Raw genomic sequence first — 18,799 nt, 5'->3', positions numbered from 1 at the left:
ATGAAGACGGTGAATCTTAACCAATGATGGATCTTCTGTGTGCTAAGGAATGTTATTCATTCTATCTCAGGTTTTCAGGTCTTAGTTACTACAGCTCCATGAGGGCCTGTGAGGGCAGCTCCGCTGTCACTGAATTATTGATATCCCTGCAAACAAAGGCTGCACCTCTCCCAAGTACCAGCCAGCTGACAGACAGACAGACAGACAGACAGACAGACAGACAGACAGACTACTGCACTGTATGTATCAGACCTCTATTGTGAATCTCAGCTGGTGTCACATAAAGGTCAGACCGGTCTTTTTTTGTCCCCTGGATTCCCTCAGTCTGTCTCAATAGACCACAAAGGGACATGAATTGACTGCCGTGTTACTGTCTGTCATTATGTGGTTTGCTGATAGGATAATGATCGGTAGGTTGGTACAAATCAATGAGAGATATGGAAGGAGGGAAGGAGAAGAGGAAAACAGGAAAAAAACAGCAGTACATATCTCATTATGTGTCCCTGGGCCAGCTGAGAAAACAGTGTGTTCTGTCCTGTTCTATGTTGTGTTTGAAGGACACACACAAAACTTGATCTTTGCCCCTGGTCACAGTCTGAAGGATTAAAGTCTGCTCTTGTATGGTTTTATCAGATTGTGTATCATGTCGCCTGCAGGACTTAAAATCCTCCTCTGAGAGACACTTGTGGAACATAAACAAAGCCGTGTCTTATTAAAAGCATCGGTCGTGCTGAAAATGGAGACACATCAGGGCCATCCGTCTGCATAACTGCCTCAGTGCCTTTGTGGTGGATACAAACCTGCTGTCATCACTCGGCTAATGTTAGACGTGTGTCATCTTAGATCTGGCTCTACAATGAAATGCTGCAGGTGAACGTACAAACTGTTTATGCTGAACTAAGCATGATTTAATTTGTAAGATTTAATCTGCATTGCACTATTGTTATGAGAAAAGTAGAGGGATATCGTTGCTAATAGTGACAGTGGTATTTAAAAGCTCTTCATTCAGACAGAATGGGCCATAAAGCTGCTCAGAGAAGACCTTTTCAACACTCCCATCACACAGACTACATTTAGACCTTATTAGAGCTGTTTACTGTAAATGCCTAATGGATAAGGTTTATGTAACCTTCACAGTATGACATTAAAATAGCAGGAATGGTTTTACATTTTCACTTCCATTTCCTCTTGCACACAGGCCCGATACTTCTCTCCTGTCTGTATGTTAGGTACTTTGAGTACTAGCCTTTTACCAAAAACTAGTTTTGGTGTGTCAGAGGCATATTTAATAATATATAACAGTACTCTGTCATAAATAATCCTACTGTGGAAGAGTTTTAAATTTGTACCAATTTAGTTAATGCCTTCTGTGACATTTTCTCTCTGGTGATTGTACCCTAGAGCGTACATTTTACTTTTCATAGTTCCTCTGAGAGAACACACTTAGTCCAGCCGTTGTTAGAACATTCAGATATTTTTTTGGGTGACTAAGAGTTCCACAAGAATGGTGCTCTGTGTCACGCAGTATCTGGTTGTAAGTGGTGGACCAAAGCTTTATCCATAGTCACAAACTGCTGCAGATATCTCTCAGAATTGGCCTTAGAATGGCAGATTGTACCTGAGTTTAGGGACCAACAACAAGAACAAGCTGACACCCTGATCATTTGGAGTTTGTTGGATAATTGCACAGACATGTTCCTGGGAGATACTCAGCTCTGTGCCACTGTACCCTGTGTCTGTTTACATGGTGGTAACAACACAACAACAGCAGTATGTGGAAAAAGTAATAGGAAAGTTTTAGAAATGTTCCAGAAGTGACCACTTCCACCAAGAAACTAAATAAACAGAGGGAAAAAATGAGCACTAACCTATGTCCCAGGAGCCGGGGCTTTCAATCTCCCTGCGCCCTATGAAGTACCAGACGCAGGCCATCCAGTGGGCCAGCAGGGCAAACATGGACATGAGCAGAGTCAGGACCACAGCGCTGTACTGCGAGTAACGCTCCAACTTCTGCAGCAGCCGCAGTAACCGCAGCAGCCGAACTGTCTTCAACAGATGGACTCCAAAGTACTGCAGACACACACACAGAGGTCACAAAAGCCTGCAGTTTTCTGCAATTCAGTAACGTGACTTTAATTCCAATTAAACTGTTACTGTTCAAAAATGGATTTATTCTTCAGCATTTTTCAGCTTCAAATTAGGATTTAGAAATGAGCCCTAATACTCATTTTGAATACGAGCACAGTAATTTAACTCGCTGTTCATTATTTTTTAGGATTCTGAGCATGGAAACAGAAATTAATGAGACATGAACATCACTCTGGCTCAGGGCCATGTGTTTGTGTGATGAGCAGCAGTTTGGATGAGATGTTGATCTAATAAATTCACATGGGAGGTTTTGACATTCTGCATTTATTTTCCATTTTCTCCACACTTGGCTCATTGCCACCAGTGTGTTAGTGTGGAAAATGAATGAAGGAGAGTATGTCCACATCCAAGTGTTTCCCTCTGCTGCTCAAAGAAAAGTGAATTAAGTAACCTGATTTGTCACACTCTTTATCAATCTGTCGCACACTGTTTGCTTTGCCTTTTTTGCTGTCAGTGCAGACACACACGGAAAGAGACTCACCACACTGACGTTGAAAGCATACAGCAGGTCAAAGGGCAGTGCGGCAATGAGGTCGACAAAGAGCCAGGTGGTGACGTAGTGGACGCAGATGGAGCGGGCGTCATACACTACCTGACCCGAAGTGCTCACGAATGTAGTTCGAAAGTTCAGCAGTATGTCTGCAGAGGACGACAACAGAAGCAGAAGTTACAAACACAGCAGCACAGGATTATAGGGATGCCACATGGATATAAAGAACACACAGAGCAATGGTTACTGAACCACATACACGGTGTGTAATGTCATATTTAAAACAGGATTTAAACAGCTGCAGAACAAATATATCAACTCAAAAGATTTAAATTACGTTTACATATCAGGAGAGAATACTGTATTTTTGAGCAACGGTCGAAATAATATTTGTTGGTATCAACATTTTGGGGAATAAAGGGAAGCCTAATGGAACATTTCAATCCACCAGTGTTACTGAGCGAATGTATTGATAAACAGGCTCGGCCTATTAGTCCTAACAAATGGGATATCGAGTGACTGGAGTCAGACACTTAACTGTGGGTGGCGTGTATAATTTCATTTCAGAAGTTTATTGATGGAGGGAATGTATTCACTCTTTTCCATTAAAGCAAATTGTCCATTGAAGAACACTCACACAAGTTTCCTGCAGTTTTGTGGACAAAGAGGCTTTTGTTTTCTAGGAAATGAGAAGTAATGGTCTATTGTAAATGGCTCATATCCTTCCACAGCAACATGCATCATTAAAAAACATCAGCACAACTTTCATTATGACTCATGAGCCTTTCAGATAAACACTGACCTTCTCTGAGCTGGCAGTTAATAAAGTGATCTTCAGAAAAGCAATGAAAATGTTTGGGCACTCTGTCAGATTTTAGGGCTTTTCTTTGCTTTTCTTTTTCTTTTTGTTATACATCAACACTGAAGATGCAAAAAATATTTTACAAAACACATAGAGTTATGTTTCATGTTTTGTGATGTGATTACTGGCTCATCGCTGCCATCACTACAAACATCTCAAATAAACCCACCTAAAATAAACAGGATCTCAACGAGGATGTCACTGACACTGGGCGGACTCCGCGGGGCGCTGCTGCTGCCTTCGTCCCGCCCTCCCACCACAGTGAAGCACACGTTATAGGGCACGGTGACAGCCACGTAGAAGGTCGCCAGCAGAATCAACCAATCCCAGCCAGCCTTGAAGGTCCCATAGTGGAGCAGAATGAATCGAGATTTCTGAATGGCTGCCACTTTGTACTCCGGGATCGGAGGTTTCTCTCCGAACATGTTCTGATGAAAAACAGACGGATGTCAGCAGCACTCATGCTTATACATCCTTTTCTCTCTGTATGACATCACCAGGCGAGATTCATTATAAAAACTACACAGTGTCAATTCAAGTACCATTAGGTTGAATTACAACGTGTACATGAATACAAGTGTTTTATTTTTATGAATTAAGTGTCGGCAAAAAGCTACGAGTTAAAAAAAACAATAAAATAGTGTTTGTGTGACAGACTGTGATTGTAAAATATGATCATCAGATATTTTGACCTGACTTATAAAATCCAAAAACCTATTATCACTGAAAATACATGTGGGATTACAAGATACAAACTGCACAGGGCTGCATGTTTCTATATCACTGACATCAGCTAAATGTGGGGGCTTTTCACCCTAAAGTCTGTTCCTGTCCTTCATACCATCTGTCAGTGTGTGTGTGTGTGTGTGTCTGTGTGTGTGTGTGTGTGTGCTGCAGTGGTCCACACACACGCTGGGCTGCTACAGCAATCTTTCCTGCTGTGTGAAGCGATGTGTTGGATTGATTCCGAACTGCATTATGGAAATATTCCAGAGTTGTAGAATCCCAAACACACACCCTTTGATTGTTTTAATCCACACTTTGATAAATAATACACCCACTCATAAATCACTCCTGACTACCTTATTGTTTAGAGTTTCAACTTGGGAGTTGAGACAATTAAAAAAATAACTTTCTCCTCTCATCTGGATAAAAAAATAACTCTTTGAAGAACCTTTTTATTTAATTTTGGCTCATGTGTTGTTTATCCTCATGAGAACAAAACTTTTACTTGTCATCAGAGCAGGAGTTTCAGAAGTAAAGCTTATTATTACATGAGTCTGGTATGCAGTAACATCCTCTGCCATCCAAACAGCTTGTTACAGACAATGATCCTGTAGTCTGCAGGTGCTGTATCGCTTGTTTTTAGATTCTCAGTCCGTCCTTCTAAATCTTGTAAACAACATTGGCAGAATCCTTGACTCAAGGATATATCAAAACTAGTTGTATTAAAAAGGTGCTGAAAGAGAACTTTATGAAAAGAACTGAATTTGTATGATGGTGTTTTTAATTTTGGTTTATAGATGTAGATGGTGGTGTCCACACTTCAGGTTCTGCTGCAGGAAGAGGTTAAAGATGTAAATAAAGATGCAAAGACAAACCCAGTAAAACTCACATTGTTGATCTTGAGCTTGCTCTTGTCTTGTTTCTGCAGGTGCCCCGACAGGTGATAGAGGACGGCTCTGCTGCGGCGCCGGTTAGCGTTAAAACCTGGAGGCCGAGTTACCTGATGCACCTCCAGACCCGTCTCTTCATCTGTGGAGGCAAAGAAAACACGCTGAGCCTTGAATCAACACACATCACAGGGGGAGAAATCAAACTCACAGGCTGTCTGATCCTCTGAATGCAGAAGTGAAGCGCTGACTGCCGTCTGTTATAGGTGGAAGTCTGTGAAAATATGACCTGCGCTGATGTGATGCTGCCTCAGTGTTTTGAAGTTAACCTGTTGCTTTTATGTTGCCATTATACTGAGCTGCAGTCTGCCTTTGTGGCCCCTAAGGTAAAGTGACGACGATCTGGATTCAGACAGAAACAGGGTGGCGAACGCCCCCGCAGCATCTCATTCATGTCACATGCTGAAGGGAAAAAAGGTCAGAAATGATATGTCCATTTAAAGAGGAGTTTTCTATTGAACCATCATCTAGACAGAAAATGCTTCTTCCTTTGCTCCATTTCCTCTTTCGATGGTTCCCCTGTTAATAATATGATGTCCTCCATGGGTACCCACCCATGTAACTGAATCACTTTCATTTTCAGCCAGTTTGATTTGATTTGTTCATAATATCTCTGAGAGATTTTAAACTGGTGCTCAGACAAAACATTTGTCGTTTAGGTTTTCAGAGGACCATCACTAACTAAAGAGACAGCTGCATCTGTGGGTTTATCCTGACCACTGCAGACTGGGAACACCCCACAACATGCTCTGGCTATCATCGTTTATGTGGCTTCATTTATTCCTGCATCTAACACATCTTTGAAAAATGAAAAAAAAAAGTTCACTTACTGCCCCACCCACTGACAGGTGCCATGATAATCAGAAAATCAGTGTCACCTTCACCTTCACCTGTCAGTGGTCATAATGGTATGGCTATAGAATGTATAGAATGTACACATTAGATTTGCTTCTGTACTGTCACAAAACAGTCCAGAAAAATAACTTATTTTGGGTGACAAACATATGTATTATATATATATATATATATATATATATATATATATATATATATATATATATATATATATATATATATATATATATATATATATATATATATACTATTTTTTTAAAGTATTAGTATTATTTTTTTAGTTTACTCATGTCAGCCAGGAGGACACTAATCACAAAGTATTGATTGCATATCTGTGGCACCAGCCGCCCTCGTTTAACTGACTCCAAAAAGGGAGGTCACGGTCAGCCTTGTGTGGGCTGGGCTCAATTAGCTAAAGACTGATGAAGACTGATGTCTTTGTTAATGGAATATGACAGAGCACAGGGGCATCGGGAAGCCTGTATTTGGCGGATGAATATTTCAAGAATAACCAAGTGGCAGCCTTAGAGGAATCAAACTGCAGTTCCTCCTTTGGCCTCTGGGGCCCAGCTCCAACAGTGGACTGCTGTCTGAGTACCTGTTTCTGAGCCTCACCTGAAGATTCCCCACATCTTGGTGATATGTAGCATTCAATGAATGTTTATTTCTACTGTAAAGCTGAACATGGAGGATTATGAGGACTGACTCTTGGAGGCAGCCTCAAGTGGACACTGAAGGAGCGGAAGATTGTTGACTTCCGCCTTGGCCTTATCAGCTGAGCTAAAAAAAAGCTTTTTTTTTCTGAAATGTCAAACTGCTGTTTAAAATAGGAATTAATTCACACTGAGAGAACATCACGATGACTAATAGAGGAAGCTCTAACCTAGCTGTTGGCAGAGTGGGACTGCAGTGTAAAGGAGGAGATGGTATTTACATGCCGTGGGGTGGATTCCTCTGATGATGCGTCTTTCAAAGCATACAGTTGGTTCTCTTAGGAAGCCAGTCTGTGCTGCTGGCTTTACATTTTTAATTATTAAACAAGTCAATTAAGAAGGCACGATTTTACTGCAAGTCACCACACTGCTGTGTTTTTACAGGTACCTCTGCACACAGTCATCTGTCTTTGATTTGTTACCATCATAAATGTACCAAGCCTTTTCCTGCCCTTCTCAACCTCACTTCCATCCCTCTAACTGAGTCTGTGTTTTGCAAAGGCACATCATGCTGAGCTAAGTGCCAAAAGTGAGCCATTCAGCCACTTTGTAGACTCCCACTGAGGACCAGAAGCAGGTAAATGTGATTGTTTGTGTCAACTCTTCAAACCATAAATGTCACAGTCTTTTCTTCCTTTCATTTTATTTTCCTCTCACATCCAGAACTGCTTAATTTAGCACGGAAAATGAATGCTATGTAAAAAATTGTACAATGGCCTTTTCTTTGGGTAGGTAGATAAAGTTTTATCACAGCTAACAACAGTATGAAATCATTTCCAGATTGATTTTGTTGTGTGCCTCATTGTATCTTCCATGTTTTAAGTGCTGCGACCCATAAAAAAAGACCAACAAAGCTATACAGAGCGCTTACTGCAGCCACACACATGTAAACACACTGCAGCAATCAGATGATGTCACCATACACTGTACTCATACTCCATACTCAAACAGCTCACTCAATCTCCATGTATCTGCATTATCACATTTGATAATGAATAACAAACAGTGTGCGGTCTGTATCATTAATATTAATGAAATATTCAAATAGATAACACTCATTAAATCAAGGTGCTAGGGAGTGAAAATTGATTCTAATTATTAATTGATACTTAATCATTGTTTGTGTGAGATTGAAGGGCAGAATCCTCTGCATGCTGTTGCTTGAAGGTTAGCTAAAATCTGTATAAAATTACTAATTACTGTAAGAGCCAGAATGCTCTTGCAAATGTCCAGAATGTTCTTGCAAAGCTAAGTTGAGTTGCTTCTATAATCTCACCTGTGTCAGGTCCTTGCTCTGGGTCCTGGTTCTTCTTCTTGTCGGTAATGTCTTTGTGGGACACCAAAAACAGAACCACCTCCCCCTTCTCATTTTTAATGGGTACAATGTCCAGAAGACACCAGAACTGTGTGCCTGAGGAGAACATGAACATAAACATAAATATTTACACAGAGAAACAACAGAGTTTGACACTGATGGAGTTTCAAATGATTATAATTTGTTCATCTTCTAATTAGTGGCGAGGACAAAATGAAGCAGCTACACCCATACCTCAATATAAATGATGTGACTAATAATGTTTAGAGGTAATCTAATTGCCTGGTGTCATGTGTACTCACACACACACACACACACACACACACACACACACACACACACACTCACTCTGAGTGGAAACAGTGAGTCAGTCTGTCACTTTGGCATCTGTGAGTTTTACATTCATTTTCAATGAGAAGCGTGTGTGCACAAATTAAGAACACATCACAATACTGTCTGATATTTTGATTAGACCAACCATGACCTGTCCAGTGACTTCACTTGTTACTTAAAATAAACACATCAAACTTTACCAGGATGGAAAATGAATGGTAAATCAAGTCAAATCCTGGCAAATCTAAAATTAGGGTGGAGGTGGAGGTGGGACAGAGGCAATAAAACTCCTCCAAGCAGGCACATCTGTATGTTAACATGATGTCAGCATGTCACTGCCATGAACATTAGAGTTGTCTATTAGAAGAATCCAGCATCCTTATGTATGACACAAAAGTAACATTACGTACTGTATGTCACTTGTACATATGTGTCAGTAAACCAGGCTGAGCTCCTGCGATTGAATCTGTGATTTGTGGCATCCAGGTTATCTGCAGAGCAGGCTCTGAACAGTGTCTCACCATCACATCTGACACCAAGTGAGCAGTGTCAGTGATAATACTGCAAGCGTTCATGTAGAAGTGAATTGACCATTATGTTCACAGAACTTTCCCCATGCGAGGCCACACATTCATTACATTCAGAGCTGCCTGCGGCTATAATCAGTCTGTATTCAGGGTTCTCGCCAGGATGACAAGCTGTTTTTTTCTGTGCTATCTATACCTGCACAACTCCCTGGATATAGATTCACTTTAAAGCCCTATGAGTCTCAACTCACTACTAATAACACAGAAAACATGGACGCTATAGGAGCCTTTCCTCACTCTGCCGGACATGTTTTATTTAAGCCCTCTTCTTTGTGATGATGAGTGCAGCGGGTTTTTAAAAATGAAATTCAATCTGTTTGAAAACAGGCTGAAACCTGTTTCATCCTCAACCTCTCTACAAGCTTTAAAACACTGAATCCACACGAGGAATTCATCATGCACACTATGTATTCTTATTCAATTAAAAATTTTTCAATGAAAAACTTGGATCTTCATACATACAGTAGGTTCTCCTACTAAATCGTTGCTATTTTTAAACATTTTTTCAACATTCTATGCTTTTATTTTTTAGACATCAGTCTTCAAATACAGTTTATTGTTCTAATTGTTATTTTCCAACCCAGCTGCAATGCTTCCAACAGTAGACTAATCCACACTAAATAAACTACAGTACCCACAGCCTACCACAGCAGTGTGGCTCTGTACTTTAGGCAGCAGTGAGGATCATGGCAAAGAGAACTGTGGCTGGTCCTGGTCTCTTTGTGGAATTTATTGACAATAAAGAATCTTAAATATTGTATTAACAGCTGTGCCCAGCTTGTTGTGCATGAATGAATGAGGCCGTTCTGATTTTGTGTTACCTGTAACCCGAGTGGTTTTGTGTGCGCTGCCTTGCAGCTCCACTCACTGCCAACAGGGGATCATGCATGTAAACAATGCATTTAAACAAGCTGGAGGATTGCTTCAATAAAAACATCAGAGAGAGTGAGGCTGTGTTTGTCCCTGTTTGACTGGAACATGGCAGAAGACAGCAGGTACCGTCTCCTGTTCCACCTCTACATGCATCACTATGCATGATGTTATGCTGCAGAACATCACAGGGATTTACACCATGAAGATTTACTGTATATTATTCCAACAGTCTGTTTTCTGTGGGAACTGCTTAACTGAGTTTTAATGAGCTTAGCGTGAAAATGTTTGATGGGATTGAACATTCAGTCTACCAACAAGACATCAACAACAACAGGAAGCAACACAGATGGACAGCAGAGGTGCTGCTGTTCTCTTAATGCTCATAGAGTGGGGTTTGGAAGTAAACTGGCTGCTGGTTCAAATCCATGCATGGACATGAAGAAACGTTTGCTGCCCCCTCAACATCCACAGCTGAAGTGCAGTTATGCAGGCGTATGACTAAGGATGAGTTACATTTAAAGTATGTCTCCATCATGGTCATTTTCTTTTTTGCTACCGACTTCACCAGCTTCCCCATTGTCTTTCATTGTCATCTTCTTCCTAATCATAATTATCTCTGTCTTACTGGTCTAAGTTATTCTGATCTCCTTTATTGTATAGTCTCATTTGTCTCAGTCATCTACTTCTTCTTCATTGTCCCCTTGGTCGTACCTTGTCATCTTTATCTTAATCATCTTGTCTTGTCTTTGTCATCTTCTTTTTAGTCTTCTCCGCTATCATTGCCTCTGTCTTCATCAAACACCTTCTGCTTTAACAGTTTCCTTCTTCATCTCCTGTCATTGTCTTTTTCTTAGAAGGTTTATACATGTAGACTCTCCATCAGTGACACTAATATCCATTTAAGTCTCTTCCCCTATCTCACAATAGAACAATAACCCCATGTTTTAAAGTGTACTTGTTAACATATTTACCAATAGAAGCAGTACAGTTTAGTTGCATTTATTTAACAGTGTTACTTCTGTATCTTGGTAAGTGTTGCAGCAAAGCATATAGTATAGTAAGTCTAGTGGTCGTGAATATTTAATGAGTGTGTACTGTAGTGAATAAAATACAGTTTTGAAGTAACGCCTCAGGCTCTGGGGATCAGTGTGATGCAACTGGATATAGATGTTTGTGCTCAAATGTCAATATGAGCTGATAAAAGCATCTCATTTGTAATTTGGAGTGGTTCTGTATAACCTGCTCCTCTTTGTTACAGGCAGATATCTCACAGGAGCAGATCCGTCCACATCTCAAAGCTGCATGCATACGTCACTCCCTGTGTACCTCCTCACTGCGTCCTCCATCATCAATAACAGCTTTGATTCATTCATAATTAATACAGACTGGATGAATGTGAAAGGCTTTTTCTCTCTGTTCTTTCACAGGCTTTCTCTCCCTTAAGATTTTTCATTTCTTGTTTTGCTGTTTCTCTCCTTGTTCTCCTCTCCTCCTCTTTCAATTAATTCTAACATTTTTACAAGGGAAACCAAACAAACACACACAGCAAACATACTCAGGAAAGTGTAGGAATGTATATTGTTTTAAAAGCAAATAAAAAGACCATTATTTTTAACATAATTATTATATAATTGGACTTGTTGAAGTCCATAAATTGTTGCTGCAGTACTGCTGCCAGATTGCATTGTTAGGTTTACAGAGCCTACAGCTTGTACAGTGTACAGCACCCCTTTCTGTCTGCAATACTTAAATCTAAAGCAATCCACCAGAGAGAGCTGAGAGAGCTCACCATATCCTAGCTTCAGAAAACATGTTGTTTGTGGTAACTTACTGACAATCAGAATGTTGATTGTGGGCAGGCTGGGATAATTAAAACATCCTAAAGTTGGCAACTGTAGCAAGCCATCATTAAGAACATAAATATACATTACTTAAAATCAACATTCAGGTTATCACAGATGCCATCAAGTTGCCAACTGCTTAAGAAGAACTCTTCAGCAGACAAAGAAATGCTGCTGCCTGTTTGTGTTTTGTGTAATTTAGTGTTATGATAACATTACACAAGGAGAGTTTGTTGCATTGTTGTGACAATACAGACAAACAGTGTGCCAAAATGGAACCAGAGAGGACACACTGTGTCCATCATTCTCCTGGAGAACTAATAATTCTGAGTGTGAGTAATCACTTAAAAATAAAGTTTGCTCATTACACAGAAAACACCAGAAAAAACAGTCAGATTGTCTCACCTTCTTTCTTGTAGAACACCAGCTCAGTCTTGAACTCCCTGCGGTCATCCAGCGCTCCTTGGATCTGGGCTGTCGACCGGTCGCTCGTTTCAGGGCCGTACAGGAAGTGACACGCGCAGCTCTTCTGCATGAGCTCAGCACGGGCATAACCGGTAAGCTCACAGAAGCCATCAGAGCAGTAGACGATGGGGTAGAGTGACTGTACCTGGGCATTTCCCAGAACAAAGTTGCTGTCTGTGGGAGGAGAGAGGAGAGAAGAGCCGTGGATGATCAGCATTACCATATACATTTCTATCACATATGTAATAATACTTCTTTCAGCATAGTCTAAAGGCTTTTATTTTTCTGCCTCGACCAAACCTCTGAACACAGGAAACTTCTCAGAAACTTACAATCTTTGCACAATATTTCCATCATATGCAGCTTTAAATCTGAAAACAACCAAACCTCAAAGAAAGCACTCTGATCATTTGTGTCAGATTTTCAAAATGATGCACATGAAAGCAGAGAGAGAGGAGGCAGACTGCAGCAAGATCAGTGAGAAGAAATGCTCGAGTGAAGTAAACAATGTCGAGAAGTCCTTATAAAAAAAAAAAAAGGTTTCATTAATTGATGCCATCAACTGCACACACAGCTAAAATTCCTGAGTATACAGGCAGGGACATGCCCTGTGCTGTATTACAAACACAGCAGCCCTCTCTGGCTGCAGATCAGTGATCAGTGTGTGTGTGTATGTGTGTTAGTGTAAGTAGTGGAAAATTTTGGCACCGTTAATGGCCCCGGGCATGTAGATGGGCGAGCACTGGGATATTTATGACTTTGTGTTCAGTCTTTCTTATTGATCTCAAGGGCCCTGGAAACCCTACAATAAATATTTTATGGCTCAATGATGATAGGAAGTGTGGGTGTGAGTGAGTGTGTTTTGCTTTAGGAGCTTAAAATAAAGTGTTTAGATAAGTGAGTGAGATAAGATAGGGAGGATAAGGAGGGTTTGCACCACATTTCTGGTCACATCAGATTAAATGTGGTGCCTTTAGATGAGCAGCAGTCAGTCGCACAACAGTTCATCTCATTAACTAATTACTCCCTTCTCTGATAATTCCCGCTCTCTCTGTTTTTGCCCTCTCTAGGGGAAACAGCAGAGACTTCTGGCAATGCCGACAAAAAGGTGACAACCACCTCCTTCCTCTGCCCTGATCCTGTGGGAGTCAACCCTGACGTCATCCAGAGCACTAGGCTTGGATATGGCACCAGCAGTAGCAAATACTCCAACAGAAACATCTCAAGACCAAAACTGAAACAATTTAGGTACAGAAACAAGTCAGAAAACGAGGTTTAGTCATTTTAGGACCTTACACAATCTGTGCGTTTGTCAAGGAGTATTTTTAGCTAGAGATGAATGCACATGAATCCATGCATGATACATCATGCAGCTCACCTGTTTTAATTGGATAAAGTTCTACAGGAGAATGGGTACGACTGCTTTGAGACAGGTCTTAGCTGCCTGCTTATGCTATTGCTTCGCCTCTTTGCCTAAATTTGGATTGAGCAGGGGTTTGGTCAACTCAAGCAGCCTCTACACTGAAGTTCAAACTTGCTCTTCACCAAAGGGTAGTGATGATTCATTCATATTTTTACAGTCTGTGCTTCACCTATGAGCCGAGTCAGGCTTTACTCAGACTTTGTGCTATAAGCTGGAAGGATGACATTTGGTTGATGAAAATTTCAGGTCTGCGGAAGTGAAACAGTGTGACTTCATAGATCACAGACATCCATGGAGCTCTGTGGCACAGAGAAAAAAAAAGCTTTATCAATTATTATTGGATGTGGAAAATCAAAGTTACAGCAGCATAGGGGACACGCTAAAGAGGTAGGTTCTGTTAAAGTAGAACTATTGAAAGTCTACGCCCAGTTTATGCAAACACAAACATAAAGTAGCTTTTGAATCAGCAGTCACTCTGTTACCAGCCTCATTTCTACATTCAAAGCTGATCGTTCTGTAGTTATGTCACTTTCTGCGAGGTCAAATGCGGCTCCCTGCAATCTGAATTACAAATAATGAAAAGTGCTGCCTCTGACCTTGGAGTGTTAGAACACCGTGTGTGAGCTCATTTGTATTACTGTCCCTGTATGGTTAAAACACTGAGTGGCTGATTGATGAGCTCTTATCTAAACACAGATTAATCACAATGATTCCCAGTTCATTTGTTACAATAAAATGTTTTTATTTTCATTACCGTGTCGTGTTTTAAATGAGAATTTGTGTGTGTGACCACGTGTGCCTGTGCATATGATGTCCTGCACATTGTGTGCTCTGTGATCTGACAGATACTTAAACAAACAGCTGTATGTACCTACACTGAAATGCAGCCTTAGGCCTCAAGCAGCAGCCATGACTGGACAATAATGTGTGCTCCTAAGTCTCCAATCTCATCAACCTGTCAGCAGAGTGATCCACTTCTATCTTTGGGCAATGTCTGACAGGCCACCTGAACAAAATCACAAATGTCAAGTTGTTTAAGCTCAATCCCAGTGGGGACTTTTGTCCAGCAAAAACACAATCACCACTTAAATACCTGCTGTGTGTTCTTCTGGAGCACAGCAATAGACACAGGAAAGCGTTTGTCCTGTAGCTATGACATCATCAGTTAATGACAGAGGAATCAAGACGTAAACTAGTCATGATGGTGGTGCGCCCTGTGATGGACTGGTGACCTGTCTAGGGGACTGTCCCCTCCTCTCACCTGTAGATATCTGGCTGGGAAAAAGTGGGTTCAGATGATTGATGATGGTGCATATCTATTTTGTTGCACACTTTCTGGTTTTCAAATTGTAACGATATAAATAATGCCTGGCCCACAGTACGACGCCTTGTCTTCCATCATGGTTATGGCAGTTCTTTTAGCTGTAAAATAGCTGTAAATTAATTAATTAATCAGGTCTTTGTTTCATACTGTCATTAAACTAATGCCAGGTCTTAGTTAGATTTTGTTATGTTAAGTGGTTAAGTAGGACCCAAACACAGAGCAGATAAGGTCCCACAAAAGGTGAGCTTTATTAAAAGCCAAAGTCAAACTCCACCAGATCAAGGGTTCAAACAACACAAAGGGCTAAGAGCAAGAGCAAGGTTTAAATTACAAATGAGAACAACAAAATAAAACCAAGAAATAAATTACTAACCTAACCATAAATAAATCCAAGAAGAGGAACAGGAGGACACGACGACAGGCAAACCACTACATGCAGGTACGAGAAAAAAGGGGAGGGAAAACAAGACACAGGTGGAAACAATCAGGGAGGAGCAGGTAATCACAGAGGCGGGAAACAGGAGGAAGTAAACTAACAGAGGAGACACAAGGTGGACAGGACTTCAAAATAAAACAGGAAGGACTACACAATGAACACATGACGGAGGTAAGGAAGAGACACATACAAAAGAGGTCAGGGCAGGAAGGAAAATAACACAAGGAGTCAGGAAATTACATCCACAACAGATTTCTAAAGAAATGGAGGCAAAGTGTGCACCTTAAGAGGAATGCTATATTTTTTTTATTTATTTAGTTTTTAGTTTTTAGTCTGTGTGCTGTATGAGTGTGGTGGGATTAAGACTTGAGAGTTTATGCACACTGGTCCTCCTCTCCAACTACCACAGTTGCCCTGAGGCTCAGTCCTGCACATCAAAGACTACATCCATCCAGGCAGGATGCCCACCACCAGCAGCGCCCGCTGACACAGGATGCAATCTCTACTGCCCTTCACCCAAAGCCCTGAAAATAATATGGTGCCCATTTTATCATTCAGTACACAACTCCAGGTTATGTTCATAGTCTGGATATGACAACTGCAGAATATCTTTACTGTATAAAGTCTGAATATCAAGATGTGTTCATTATAACCTTTTAATGCAACAATGTGTGATTGTTTTGTAAACACAAGTAAACTCAACTATTTCTTTCTCATTAGCAGTGGACAGTAAAGTGATGGAATTTGTGGCTAAGCAAAGACTCAGTGATTCTATTAGTTGAGGCGAAGAAGACTACACCCAGCAGCTGAGTGCATTGCAAACAGGCTTCTCCATCTTTTCTCACAGCAGCTTTTATGAATGGAGAACTGTGTCTCCTGCTCAGCGGTCATCTCTGTCCCTCTGTCAGTGTAACATCTATTAGCATGATACTCGCTGGACATTTTTCCAAAGTAGTGTGACAAAAACACAAAACCTGCCCCTGCATCCAGTGATGAATCAGTCTGCCCAATTCAACAGATGAAGCCATCATCTAAGATAAGATCAGATCTCATCGACTGTCTGCTGGTTCGTGACTGAATGACTTACTCACAATGAGAAACCCTACACATCATCACACTGTAGTAAACATGGAGTACTAACACACAGCTGTGGTTAGAAGGTCAAATGAGATAACGATGTCCTTCACGTTCTTATTTGTATGGTCTGAGTTTAGCTGTGAAGCAGACTGGCTGTCTGTGTTAGTAACTTTACAAACTGCAAAGCTGATTACTTACTTCCGGGTGTTTGATGTGAGACAGACAGATACTGAGTGTGAGTAAAGCTGAAGAAGAAGCATCAGAGATTTACTCTGCAAACATGCCTGAAGGCACAGTGGCTGCACAGCTTTGATGAATAATCGAATACACTGGCCTGGCAACAACTTGAGATGAGAGATTACAGGCCTGGACTGTGTGTGTGTGTGTGTGTGAGAGAGAGAGAGAGAGATGTGAGGGCGTTGCCTGTGCAGTTTCTATTAATTGCTGTTATTGGATTAGCAGAGCTCACCAAAGTTGTGATTGGATTGGAACATGTGGACTGTAAAAAAACAGGTTTGAAGCAGTTTACCTCTAATACACAAAAATATGAAAGGGTGTATTCCATCATGTACCGATCCACAGCTCCTTTGCAGAGCCCGATCCATTTCAATTTTCAATAAACTCATTGTACGAGCTGTACGAGCTGTCGGAGCTTCCCTGCTGCACGCTATTAAAACTATGCAATCACTTCTACTGTCTGAAAAAGAAGTGAGCAGTACAAACGAATTAACTGCAGTTCCAGTTAATGATGTATCAGCATGAGTCTGGAAGTGATTTGGGTTTGAAGCAGCTTTTAAGAGGCAAAAACATCATGGTCTTCCACAGTATCAGTGTTAGAAAGCGTTCCACATCATATGATAATAATGCTGTCACATTGTTTTAGTTCATCAAGTTATATGTCAATGGAGTGTGTGTGTGTAAAGAATAGTGAAAATTAGTCCCAGCTTCTGTTTCTGGTGAGAGGAACTGTATAAAATAAAACTCCACTATGTCTGACAAACATTTTGGACATACAAAGCAAACTTGAAGCACTAACCAGCGACAGAGAAGCACTTCATTCCAGCTGCAGCTCCTTCAGACTACAGCTGTTTGTACAGCACTCTTGATAAAGCACACATAAGAGATGTAAATCATTTGTGTAAATGTGACTGGAGAAGTTTTATAACTCTGTTAAACTCTTTTACACTGCAGTGAGTGCTGAAGAGCATTTCTGAATGTGCCCTCTGACCTCACTGTGAATAACCAACTGGCAGATCTATCAATAATGGATCCTACGGTTAGATGAAGATAGTGTTCTCCATGAGAATCAGGCAGAAACTGGCCAGCTGCTGACCTGAGTTCAGTTAAAATGGACCAGTACGGAGCGTGTTGACTGCCGCTGCACATTAAACAGGTGGGTTGATGTAGACCTTGCCAGCAGCAGTGGCAAACTAAAGCTCTCAGACCAGCTATCCATCACAGCAGGCAGCTTCACACTGCTCACATGCTGTAAACACACACACACTTTCCCTCTCCTGTTTTCTTTTACTTTGATGCCTCCATCACTCTTCTTCTGTCGTTCTCATTATTCCTCCCTGCACTGTATTCCACTCTCCGAATGCTGATATGCAGCGTGCTACAGTAGCGCTGTCTGATTCACACTTATCAAGACAGCTATGTGAATGGAACATGATATGAAGGTGTGAAAGGCTCTGTCCTCAAATCATCCATGTGCAGATTATCCTTCTCATACTGTGCCGTCAGTCAGTGTGCTAGTAGAACATTGATTTAGCACAGGTATAGAAATGATTTGTACGCAGAGGTGCATACATACAGAAAAACATTCGGTTTTTGATTTTGAGAGCTGAGTTTTCTGAAGCGTGTGTGCTGGATGGATGCTAGTTACAGGCAGGCTGGTAATCAGGGTCCCTTCAAAGGCACTTTGAAGGGACCCTGCTTTGAAAGGTGGAAATAGCTAGGGCTTGTGTGTGTGTATGTGTGTGTGTGGTCTGATACCCTTTAGAAAAGGGAGCATTATATAACTCTGTAGCATTCTGAGAAGACATAATGATGCGCATCTTGGCTGTAAATAATGTGTAGTGTTCACAGATTAAACTGAGAGGAAATCATAGTAAGAAATGTGCACCTGGATCAACAGACCGAAGGAGATTAGCAGCCCTCCTGTGCGATCAATACAAGATTGAAACATGGTTGCTGGGATGAAGATGAGTCTGTAAAAAAAAAGGGCGGGGGGTGAGGGGCACATGATGGCAGAAGAGAAAAACAAAGACAGGCCACGCTCATGACAAGTTTTAGATTAAAAGAGACAGAAGCCTGGGACAGAACAACCTGGTTGTGGCATTAAGGGTGCTTGAGCTTTGTGAAGGAGACACAGTTTTGTTGTT

The 18,799-nt window shown here is 41.1% G+C and overlaps 1 protein-coding gene across 1 annotated transcript in view; it reads right to left on the bottom strand.

Annotated features, from left to right (window-relative positions):
- The window catches only part of kcnh3 (potassium voltage-gated channel, subfamily H (eag-related), member 3), an 81,998-nt gene that overhangs the window by 20,875 nt on the left and 42,324 nt on the right, over window positions 1–18,799 (bottom strand). The window contains exons 2-7 of the mRNA XM_028433755.1: window positions 12,096–12,329; window positions 8,018–8,152; window positions 5,116–5,255; window positions 3,670–3,928; window positions 2,630–2,787; window positions 1,869–2,070 (exon numbers count right to left, since the gene is read on the bottom strand). Of these exons, the coding sequence (XP_028289556.1) occupies window positions 1,869–2,070; window positions 2,630–2,787; window positions 3,670–3,928; window positions 5,116–5,255; window positions 8,018–8,152; window positions 12,096–12,329 (1,128 nt within the window). The remainder of the gene's footprint in view (window positions 1–1,868; window positions 2,071–2,629; window positions 2,788–3,669; window positions 3,929–5,115; window positions 5,256–8,017; window positions 8,153–12,095; window positions 12,330–18,799) is intronic.

Source organism: Parambassis ranga, chromosome 21, assembly GCF_900634625.1.
Source record: "Parambassis ranga chromosome 21, fParRan2.1, whole genome shotgun sequence".
NCBI classification, from domain to species: Eukaryota; Metazoa; Chordata; class Actinopteri; family Ambassidae; genus Parambassis; species Parambassis ranga.
This window is presented reverse-complemented; position numbering and strand designations above follow the sequence as displayed.